Source organism: Nerophis ophidion, linkage group LG11 (assembly GCF_033978795.1).
Source record: "Nerophis ophidion isolate RoL-2023_Sa linkage group LG11, RoL_Noph_v1.0, whole genome shotgun sequence".
Classification (NCBI taxonomy): Eukaryota; Metazoa; Chordata; class Actinopteri; order Syngnathiformes; family Syngnathidae; genus Nerophis; species Nerophis ophidion.
The window spans coordinates 13,175,100-13,187,373 of record NC_084621.1 but is presented as its reverse complement, the minus strand read 5'-3'; the positions used below and the strand labels follow the sequence as shown (position 1 = coordinate 13,187,373).

Genomic DNA, 12,274 nt, shown 5'->3' with positions numbered 1-12,274 from the left:
CCGGGGATAATTTTCGGTGATTTAACCCCCAATTCCCACCCTTGCCGCTGAGTCCCAAGCAGGGAATATATTTGAATAGATGTTGTAGTTCAGGGGTGTCCAAAGTGCGGCCCCGGGGGCCATTTGCGGCCCGCCACACATTCTGCAAAAATTGAAAAATTGATCGTATTGCAAAAAATTAAAAAAAAACATTTAAAAAAAGTGGAATGAGGTGAAATCTAATGAGAAAACGTGGCAATGTTTTTTTCCTTTTGTATTTATTTCTTTTTTTTCCATTGCTCAAAAAAAAAGGACAACAAAAATCTATGTTATAATGAATTATTACTTAAAAATTATCACTTTAAAATGTGTTATGTGGAAAAAATATTGCACATGTTGTGTGGTTGCCATATAAAAACATCAACATTTTGACAAAAGAGCATAAAGCAAACAAAATAATAGTTCACACTTAAAATCGACAGATATATCGGAAGTTGATCTTGAAATTTAAGTGGTACAAAAAAACTAATAAAAATGCATCACTTTATGAGTGGGGAACCTTTTGGATCTCAAATATATTTAGTAGGATTTTATTTAACTTTTCACTTTGATTACTCAAAAATATTAAATAATTTAAATCAATGGTGTCCTGCATTATTGATCTTTGAGGGCTTTACTTGCTAAATAAAGGAACTCTCCTGAAGGATTCAATAAAGTACTAACTATCTATCTAAATACTGCATATTTCGGTTTTACTATAAAAAAACAAAGTTGTCTTTGACAGAAAAGGCATAAAACCTTATTTGTTTTACTTTATATCAACCTCAAGTTGATATAGAGCAGATGTCGGGAACCTTTTTGGCTGAGAGAGCCATAGAAGCCAAATATTTTAAAATGTATTTCCGTGAGAGCCATAAAATGTTTTTTACATATTGAATACAACTAAATGTGCGCATTTTATGTAAAACAGGTGCGGTAGAACAGTCTTTTTCAACCACTGTGCCGTGAGATACAGTCTGGTGTGCCGTGGGAGATGATCTAATTTCACCTATATGGGTTAAAAATATTTTTTGCAAACCAGTAATTACAGTCTGAAAATGATGTGGTGTTGTTGAGTGGTCGCTGCTGTCTAGAGCTAATTGCATTGTAGATGTCGGAAACAGCGGGAGGCAGGGTGCAGGTAAAAAAAAAAAGATGTCTAATGCTTAAAACATAAATAAACAAAAGGTTAATTTCTCTAAGAAAAGGCATTAAAGCTTAGGGAAGGCTATGCAGAGCAAAACTTAAAATTTACTGGCTACAAAGTAAACAAAAAAACCAGAATGCTGGACGACAGCAAAGACTTACTGTGGTGCAAAGACAATGTACATCCGAACATGACATGACAATCGACAATGTCCCCACAAAGAAGGATGAAAACGATGGAAATATTTTTGATTGCTAAAACAAAGTAGATGCGGGAAGGCTGCTACAGGAAAATACCAAAAAAAGAGAAAAAGCAACCAAAATAGGAGCACAACACAAGAACTAAAACACTACACACAGGAAAACAGCAAACAACTCAAAATAAGTCAGGGTGTGATGTGACAGGTGGTGACAGTACACCTACTTTGAGACAAGAGCTATATTGATGCATGCTTGGTTATGCTTTAAAGTCGTATCCAACAATTGTGACAACGACTTTTTACCGTCAACCGAGTTACGTTTTTAATGCATTTCTGCTGGTGGTGTGCCTCCGGATTTTTTTAAAAGCAAAAAAATGTGCCTCGGCTCAAAAAAGGTTGAAAAACACTGCGGTAGAAAACGGATGAAGGGATGAAAATGCATGAGAATTTTTTTTACATTTTGAACGTTATTTCTAGCACTGATTACCTGTGGAATTATTCATTACTTATTGTGTTAAACCATGTAAGATAAGATTATTCTGAGAGCCAGATGCAGTCATCATAAGAACCACATCTGGCTCTAGAGCCATAGGTTCCCTACCCCTTGATCAGAGGTGGGTAGTAACGCGCTACATTTACTCCGTTACATTTACTTGAGTAATTTTTGGGATAAATTGCACTTCTAAGAGTAGTTTTTATGCAACATACTTTTACTTTTACTTGAGTATATTTATAGAGAAGAAACGCTACTTTTACTCCATTCCATTTATCTACATTTAGCTCGCTACTCGCTACTTTTTTTTAATCGATCTATTAATGTTTGTTTTGGTTAATGACAGAGCTTCAAAGTAGAATCTACGCATGCCTTGTTTCACCAATCACATGCAGTCACTGGTGACGTTGGACCAATCAAACAAAACCAGGCGGTCACGTGAAAGTCACAGGTCGAATCAGACCAAAAAACTTATTGGGGTGTTACCATTTAGTGGTCAATTGTACGGAATATGTACTGTACTGTGCAATCTACTAATACAAGTTTCAATCAATTAATCAAAAGTGTCAAGGAAAAAAGACACTTTATTTCAACCGTACTTCCCGTCAAAAGCCTAAAGACTGATCGCACAGTTCCTGTCTTCACAATAAAAGCGCTGCTCCATCGCGCCTGCGCTAACAAAATAAGAGTCTCCGAAAGCCAGAGCATAAAAGCTAGCAAGCTACGGAGTTTGCCGCCAATTGTATTTCTTGTAAAGTGTATAAAAACGAATACGTAAGCTGGACGGATAAGATGCCAAAAACCAACGACTTTCATGTGGTATTAGACAGGAAGGAGGAACTTTTTTTCTCCTCCATTTGAAAACGTGGACATTATCAGCAATACTGTCTGATTCCAATCAATGCAAGTCATCAGAATCAGGTAATACACCAACTTATATTCTTGTCTTCATGAAAGATAGGAATCTATGTGTTAAACATGCATGCATATTCATTAAAACACCTTTAACATGTCAACAACAACGGCAAAATAAATAACTATAAATTATATACTGTGTATATATATATATATATATATATATATATATATATATATATATATATATATATATATATATATATATATAAGGTAGATCACCTCGACTTGGTCATTTATTAAGTAATTGATTAACGTTGAAAAACTTATTGGGGTGTTACCATTTAGTGGTCAATTGTAGGGAATATGTACTGTACTGTGCAATCTACTAATACAAGTTTCAATCAATCAATCAATCAATCGATGAATGCCTACTGAGCCTATGGTGCTGTTAAGTTATTGTGGCTCAATTTGCCTTCATTTTTTTTATTTTCATGTATTATTATTTAATATATATTATTGTTTTAGTTGCTTAAGAGATATTCCCGGCTATGAATTTGCTCGTTGCTATTTTAATGTTTTTGTGCATTATTTGTTGCCGTAATCGTTAAACAAACAGGTTACTCATCAGTTACTCAGTACTTGAGTAGTTTTTTTCCCAACATACTTTTTACTTTGACTCAAGTAAATATTTGAGTGACTACTCCCTACTTTTACTCTCTAAAGTAACAGTACTCTTACTTGAGTACAATTTCTGGCTACTCTACCCACCTCTGCCCCTGATATAGAGATTTACTGTAAGCATTACATAAAATGCAATAATAATAATTTGACTTATTTTTAACATTTTAGTGACTAAGACCCTCTACGCATATATTTTGTTACGGTTTGAAAATGAAAAATATCAAAACGGCCCCCGCATGTTTACATTTTTCCGTGGAAAAAGTTTGGACACCCCTGTTTGTAGTTGCAGTACATACTTTGTTCTTCTCAAGCTTCTGCTTCTGTCTCTCCTCCAAGGCGGCCCGGCGCTTCTCGGCCATGACTCGCTGCTCCTCCAACCTCCTGCGCCGCTCCTCCAGCTGCTTCTCCCTCTGCTGCCGGGCCTTCTCCTCCTTCTCCACCCACTGACTCTTCTTCGCCGCTAGGACCACAGAAAAGGGAAGCCAGGTGAGATCCTCTTTTTTTTTTTTTTTTTTTTAAACTGCATAGAGACATGAAATCTGTTTTGAAGCACCAGCGGGGCTCCCTTAAAACTCCAGTGTAAGACCGTTAGAAGTCAAGCCTCTCGGTTTCTCACATCTAAAAAAGGCTCACTTAAAACATTTCCGACATAATCGCATTAGGCAATAAAACTACTCTTGCTTTGATATGGAAATCATCTCCTGGACCGCTGAGCCATTCTAAGGCAACCCGGTGGTTTTCTTTGCCGCTACAAAGTCCAAAGAGACTTAAGTCCCGCTCTCAAACACTTGATGAAACCACAGCAACTGGTCCAGGATGAATGCATCCTTCAATGGGAAACTTTTTTTTCAAAATCATGCTTTTCTGTGGTTTTCCTGACAGTGATTAGTCCAAATTTTTTGCTGAAATACAAACCCAAAAACCAGTGAAGTTGGCAGGTTGTGTAAATGCTAAATAAAAACAGAATACAATGATTTGCAAATCCTTTTCAACCGATTTTCAACCAGGCGGTATAGCTCGGTTGGTAGAGCGGCCGTGCCAGCAACTTGAGGGTTGCAGGTTCGATTCCCGCTTCAGCCATCCTAGTCACTGCCGTTGTGTCCTTGGGCAAGACACTTTACCCACCTGCTCCCAGTATAAAAACAGAATACAATGATTTGCAAATCCTTTTCAACCGATTTTCAACCGGGCGGTATAGCTCGGTTGGTAGAGTGGCCGTGCCAGCAACTTGAGGGTTGCAGGTTCGATTCCCGCTTCAGCCATCCTGGTCACTGCCGTTGTGTCCTTGGGCAAGACACTTTACCCACCTGCTCCCAGTGCCACCCACACTGGTTTAAAAAGAAAATGTAAATTAGATATTGGGTTTCACTATGTGAATGTTGTTTGTCTATCTGTGTTGGTCCTGCGACTTGTCCAGGGTGTACCCCGTCTTCCGCCCGATTGTAGCTGAGATAGGCGCCAGCCCCCCCTGCGGCCCCAAAAGGGAATACGCGGTAGAAAATGGATGGGTTTCACTATGTAAAGCGCTTTGAGTCACTTGAGAAAAGCGCTATATAAATATAATTCACTATTGGAACTGAGAAACTTTGTTTAGTTTTTTTTTTTGTGTCTAATAAATGCCAGCTGCTCTGTGCTGTTAAGTGCTTATTTCAGCAAGACAACGCTAAGCCACGTGTTACAACAGCGTGGCTTCTTAGAAAAAGAAGCCTGCACTCTTTTTTTTCTTAAAAAAAAATAGTGCAGGTACTAGACTGGCCTGCCTGTAATCCAGACCTGTCTCCCACTGAAAATGTGTGGTGCATTATGAAGCCTAAAATACCACAACGGAGACCCCGGGCTGTTGAACAACTTAAGCTGTACATCAAGCAAGAATGGGAAAGAGTTCCACCTGAAAAGCTTCAAAAATGTGTCTCCTCAGTTCCCAAACGTTTATTGAGTTAAAGGAAAAAGGTGATGTAACACAGTGGTGAACATGCCCTTTCCCAACTACTTTGGTACGTGTTGCAGCCAGGAAATTCTAAGTTAATTATTATTTGCAATAAAAAATAAAGTTTATGAGTTTGAACATCAAATATGTTGTCTTTGTAGTGCATTCAACTGAATATGGGTAGAAAACAACTGAGTGTTGTTAAAAGGAAAGGCCATGTAACACACTGGTAAAAATGCCAACATTTTTGCTGCCATTAAATTCTAAATGAATGATTATTTGCAAAAAAAAAAAAAGGTAGATTCTCAGTCTGCCCGGAATTCGGGTAATAACACTGTTTTATTGTTCCAATGGTCCAAAGTCTTTTGCTTTTTGGCCCGGTGTCTCTCAGCAGCACCTCTGTATTTTTCGGACTATAAGTCGCAGTTTTTTTCATAGTGCGACTTATACTCAGGAGCGACTTATGTGTGAAATTATTAACACATTACCGTAAAATATCAAATATTATTATTTGTCTCATTCGCGGAAAAGACGAAGAAAATGTCAGCAATCGTCACACTCACATCAACCAATAAGAATTCGGCGGAGGAGGGTCATGGCAGAAGTGCATTGTGGGTCATGGGATGCTAACTGCTATAAATGATAAATGATAAATGGGTTGTACTTGTATAGCGCTTTTCTACCTTCAAGGTACTCAAAGCGCTTTGACACTACGTCCACATATTGAAGAATAAATACATTCACGCAGTTTATGAAGAATAAATACATTCATGGAGTTAAGAATAAATACATTCATGCAGTTCATAAAGAATAAATACATTCATGCAGTTTATAAAGAATAAATACATTCATGCAGTTAAGAATAAATACATTCATGCAGTTAATGAAGAATAAATACATTCATGCAGTTTATAAAGAATAAATACATTCATGCAGTTAATGAAGAATAAATACATTCATGCAGTTAATGAAGAATAAATACATTCATGCAGTTAATGAAGAATAAATACATTCATGCAGTTAATGAAGAATAAATACATTCATGCAGTTAATGAAGAATAAAGACATTCGTACAGTTTATGAAGAATACGAACATTCATGCAGTTAATGAAGAATAAAACATTCATGCAGTTTCTACAGAATAAAAAGATGAAGTTTATAAATGCTATATGCTATATGCTACTGCCATAGCTATTAAAAGTGATCATTTTTTTCGTCGGCGGTAACTTATAAAAACTGTGAAGGGCTGAACAAAAATGGCGTTGAAAAGGAAATCATGTAGTGCAGATTACAAGCTGGACGTAGTGAAATATGCAGCAGAAAAGGACAAGAGGAAACAACGCATACCTTTGGAGTTGGCAGAGTTGTTTAGAAGCAACATCAAGGAAGAAGATTTCATGGGATTTATGGATTAGGAGTGAGAGATAGTTTGGTAAAGGTATAGCATGTTCGATATGTTATAGTTATTTGAATGACTTACCATAATATGTTAGGTTAACATAGCAGTTGGTTATTTATGCCTCATATAACCTACACTTATTCAGACTGTTGTTCACTATTCTTTATTTATTTTAAATTGCCTTTCAAATGTCTATTCTTGGTGGTTGGGTTTTATCAAATAAATTTCCCCCCAAAATGCGACTTATATGTTTTTTTTCCTTCTTTATTACGCATTTTCGGCCGGTGCGACTTATAAACCGAAAAATACGGTACTCGTTTTATCACGGCTGCTCCCAATAAAGCCGGTCCTAACAAACCCTGTTCCGAGGAAAACCCACAGGCCACGCCCCCCTCCACAATTAAATATTTTTTTCTTTGCAGTCCATTCAATTGAATATAGGTTAAAAAGGATTTGCAAATATTCTGTTTTTATTTACCATTTACACAAGGTGCAGCATCGCGTGGACATCGGGGGCGGCTACCTCTGGATTGGCAGACCGGGGTGGTGGTTCCTCTCTTTAAGAAGGGGGACCGGAGGGTGTGTTCCAACTATCCTGGGATCACACTCCTCAGCCTTCCCGGTAAGGTTTATTCAGGTGTACTGGAGAGGAGGCTACTCTGGATAGTCGAACCTCAGATTCAGGAGGAACAGTGTGGTTTTCATCCTGGTCGTGGAACTGTGGACCAGCTCTATACTCTCCGCAGGGTTCTTGAGGGTGCATGGGAGTTTGCCCAACCAGTCTACATGTGCTTTGTGGACTTGGAGAAGGCATTCGACCGTGTCCCTCGGGAAGTCCTGTGGGGAGTGCTCAGAGAGTATGGGGTATCGGACTGTCTTATTGTGGCGGTCCGTTCCCTGTACGATCAGTGCCAGAGCTTGGTCCGCGTTGCCGGCGGTAAGTCGAACACATTTCCAGTGAGGGTTGGACTCCGCCAAGGCTGTCCTTTGTCACCGATTCTGTTCAGAACTTTTATGGACAGAATTTCTAGGCGTAGTCAAGGCGTTGAGGGGTTCCGGTTTGGTGGCTGCAGGATTAGGTCTCTGCTTTTTGCAGATGATGTGGTCCTGATGGCTTCATCTGACCGGGATCTTCAGCTCTCACTGGATCGGTTTGCAGCCGAGTGTGAAGCGACCGGAATGAGAATCAGCACCTCCAAGTCCGAGTCCATGGTTCTCGCCCGGAAAAGGGTGGGGTGTCATCTCCGGGTTGGGGAGGAGACCCTGCCCCAAGTGGAGGAGTTCAAGTACCGAGGAGTCTTGTTCACGAGTGGGGGAAGAGTGGATCGTGAGATCGACAGGCGGATCGGTGCGGCGTCTTCAGTAATGCGGACGTTGTACCGATCCGTTGTGGTGAAGAAGGAGCTGAGCCGGAAGGCAAAGCTCTCAATTTACCGGTCGATCTACGTTCCCATCCTCACCTATGGTCATGAGCTGTGGGTTATGATCGAAAGGACAAGATCATGGGTACTAGATGCCGAAATGAGTTTCCTCCGCCGTGTGGCGGGGTTCTCCCTTAGAGATAGGGTGAGAAGCTCTGCCATCCGGGAGGAACTCAAAGTAAAGCCGCTGCTCCTTCACATCGAGAGGAGCCAGATGAGGTGGTTCGGGCATCTGGTCAGGATGCCACCCGAACGCCTCCCTAGGGAGGTGTTTAGGGCACGTCCAACCGGTAGGAGGCCACGGGGAAGACCCAGGACACGTTGGGAAGACTATGTCTCCCGGCTGGCCTGGAAACGCCTCGGGATCCCCCGGGAAGAGCTAGACGAAGTGGCTGGGGAGAGGGAAGTCTGGGTTTCCCTGCTTAGGCTGTTGCCCCCGCGACCCGACCTCGGATAAGCGGAAGAAGATGGATGGATGGATGGACAAGGTGACAACTTCACTGCTTTTGTGTTTTGTAATAGTCATAAACAGCAGGCGACTGTAAGTGTCCAACATGAATGAGTGATGCACAAAAGCCAGATAAGACTAGTGAAGTACTTTCTATGCCCGATTCTTATGTCGACTGGGTCAGATAAGTCTTCCTTTAAGCTGATATCGTAAACACAAGCTTCTTTCATCCGAGTCTTGACCGAGGGTATTAGAATTGTCCCATCTGGCGCACCATGTCTGCTCGATGACATCCATCCACGTGGCGTTATCTCCACAACAACACAGCTGGATTGCACGACAAAGCACGGAATCCTAACGATGCTCTGAAACATACTGACTTTATTACTTATTTTAAGACCATTGGTTTTCTGGACTGTCTTATGATCCGCCGCCCGGATCATAGTTGACTTGTGTTTTCAGCACCTTTTGAGTTTGTGTGTCTCGGTTGCCATGACGGCAAATTACATTCACCTGCCTCTGGTTAGTGTTCAGGACACGCACCTGTTGCCCGGGCACTTAATCAGAGGACTATCTGGCTTCCTAGTTTGTTTCGTACAACATATGACGACGTTTATTTCCTGCTCTGTACCTGTTAGCTTCCACGCTAGGGTTTTTATACCAGGGGTCACCAACACCAGGTCGCCCGTAAGGACCAGATGTGTCACCCGCTGGCCTGTTCTAAAAATAGCTCAAATAGCAGCACTTACCAGTGAGCTGCCTCTATTTTTTTACATTTTATTTATTTACTAGCAAGCTGGTCCCGCTTTGCTCGACATTTTTAATTCTAAGAGAGACAAAACTCAAATAGAATTTGAAAATCCAAGAAAATATTTTTAAGACTTGGTCTTCACTTGTTTAAATCATTTCATTCATTTTTTTACTTTGCTTCTTATAACTTTCAGAAAGACAATTTTAGAGAAAAAATACAACCTTAAAAATGATTTTAGGATTTTTAAACACATATACCTTTTTACCTTTTAAATTCTTTCCTATTCTTTCCTGACAATTTAAATCAACGTTCAGGTATTTTTTTTTTTTATTGTAAAGAATAATAAACACATTTAAATTTAATTCTTCATTTTAGCTTCTGTTTTTTTAAACGAATAATATTTGTGAAATATTTCTTCAAATTTATGATTAAAATTCCCAAAAAATATTTTGGCAAATCTAAAAAATTAGTAGAATCCAATTTAAATCTTATTTCAAATTGTTTTGGATTTCTTTTAAAATTTTTGTTTCTGGAAAATCTAGAAGAAATAATGATTTGTCTTTGTTAGAAATATAACTTGGTCCAATTTGTTATATATTCTAACAAATTGCATATTGGATTTTAACCTATTTAAAACATGTCATCAAAATTCTAAAATTAATCTTAATCAGGCTGCGATGAGGTGGCAACTTGTCCAGGGTGTACCCCGCCTTCCGCCCGATTGTAGCTGAGATAGGCGCCAGCGCCCCCCGTGACCCCAAAAGGGAATAAGCGGTAGAAAATGGAATGGAATCTTAATCAGGAAAAATGACTAATGATGTTCCATAAAATATTTTTTTTATTTTTTCATAAAGATTCGAATTAGCTAGTTTTTTCTCTTCTTTTGTTCGGTTGAATTTTGAATTCAAAAGAGTTGAAATTAAAGATAAACTATGTTTCAAAATTGAATTTTCATTTTTTTCCGTGATTTCTCCTCTTTTAAAAGTTCAATTAAGTGTTTTTTTTCCATCATTCATTCTCTACAAAAAACCTTCCGTAAAAGGAAAAAAAAATGTACAACGGAATGACAGACAGAAATACAATTTATTTAAGTATGTATCAAACTGGTAGCCCTTCGCATTAATCAGTACCCAAGAAGTAGCTCTTGGTTTCAAAAAGGTTGGTGGCCCCTGCTTTATTATACATTCTAGCTCCCACGCTAGCTCCTTTTGTTCTTGCCCTAAGTGCTATGAGCACGTTTTTCTTTGTTACCGTCCGATTTATTTATAAATAAATCATTTGTTCCTGGGGTTTGTTCCTGGGAGAACAAACCCCGCACCACGATGCGACCCGGTCGTCACACTGTGTCTGTAGCCTATTTCAGTCGAATACAGGGCACATGTAGACAACTATTTACAGCAGGCCGGGGCAATTATTTTGATTCGGGGGCCAAATTTACAGAAAAAAATGTCTCTGGGGGCCAGTATATCTATTTATAGGAACACTGATACAAAACCTCGAAATAGTGTCAGATCCAATACTAAAAATGTTATGACAGACCACCTTAAAAAAGGGAATGCAATTTCACATTTGGTCAGCACTGTGGACCAGGGGTTAGTGCAAGTGCTTCACAATATGAAAGTCCTGAGTAGTCCTGGGTTCAATCCCAGGATTGGGATTTTACTTTAGGAAAAGCATTTAAGTCCCATCTTAAAACTCATTTGTATACTCTGGCCTTTAAATAGACCCCCTTTTTAGACCAGTTGATCTGCAATGTATTTTATTTTCTGCCCTGCCCACCTCTTCCCACATCTGCGGTCCTCTCCAAGGTTTCTCATAGACATTCAAATTGACATCCCACTGGGTTTTGAGTTTTTCCTTGCCCTTATGTGGGGCTCTGAACTGAGGATGTCGTTGTGGCTTGTGCAGCCCTGTATATTGTAGCGTCCCGGAAGAGTTAGTGCTGCAAGGGGTTCTGGGTGTTTGTTTTGCTGTGTTTATATTGTGTTACGGTGCGGATGTTCTCCCGAAATGTGTTCGTCATTCTTGTTTGGTGTGGGTTCACATATTTGTAACAGTGTTTAAGTGGTTTATTCGGCCACCCTCAGTGTGACCTGTATGGCTGTTGACCAAGTATGCCTTGCATTCACTTGTGTGTGTCTGTGAAAAGCCGTAGATATTGTGTGACTGGGTCGGCATGCGAAGGCGGTGCCTTTAAGGTTTATTGGCGCTCTGTACTTCTCCCTACGTCCGTGTACACAGCGGCGTTTTAAAAACTCATGAATTGTACTTTTTGAAACCGATAATTTCCGGTGTTACATTTTAAAGCATTTATCGGCCGATAATATCGGCAGTCCGATATTAACGGACATCCCTAATGATAATATAATATTTAGATTTTGATAATACTGAATTTTTAAAGAAATGCAATTGCATGCAGTGCATGATTTTTTTGTGTCAAAAGGGAAGGAACAAATATATTAAGTAAGAAAGGATGAAGTATTTTATTAGCGCATATTATTTCCAGGCTTTTGCGGGCCACTTAAAATAACGTGGTGGGCCAGACTTGGACCGCCGGGCCTTGAGTTTGACACCTGTCTATTACAGCATCTGATGGAGTCGACCTCCATGTTGTCTCTGCTGCTTTTTCACAGAACATTTGTTTTAAAGCTTTTGTGCCTTCTAAGGCTTCGGAAAAGCCACAGAGGAAGCTGCTTACGAGAAGCTGAACCCGAAATGAAATTAGCTAAGCTACAAACTATTATTAGATGCCATTAGACGATCAATTCATCTTTGGTTCAGACATAAAGAAGGGAAAAGATATATGGAGTCTCTTAAAAAGACAACAACTGTCCATCACTTTGTGTTTCACATGCACCGTCATGAGGAGCAATATTGTATATATTGCAATTACATGAGAGTGCAGAAAAGAGCCTACTAAGTGTTCATGGGT

General features: G+C 39.6%; 1 protein-coding gene across 5 annotated transcripts in view; it reads right to left on the bottom strand.

Moving 5' to 3' along the window:
* The window catches only part of map7d1a (MAP7 domain containing 1a), a 118,436-nt gene that overhangs the window by 38,500 nt on the left and 67,662 nt on the right, over positions 1–12,274 (bottom strand). For all 5 annotated transcript variants that reach the window (XR_009808755.1, XM_061915122.1, XM_061915119.1 and 2 more), the window contains exon 5: positions 3,693–3,856. Coding sequence is in view for 4 of the 5 variants with exons in the window: in XM_061915122.1 (XP_061771106.1) it covers positions 3,693–3,856 (164 nt within the window). In the remaining variant the exon portion in view is untranslated. The remainder of the gene's footprint in view (positions 1–3,692; positions 3,857–12,274) is intronic.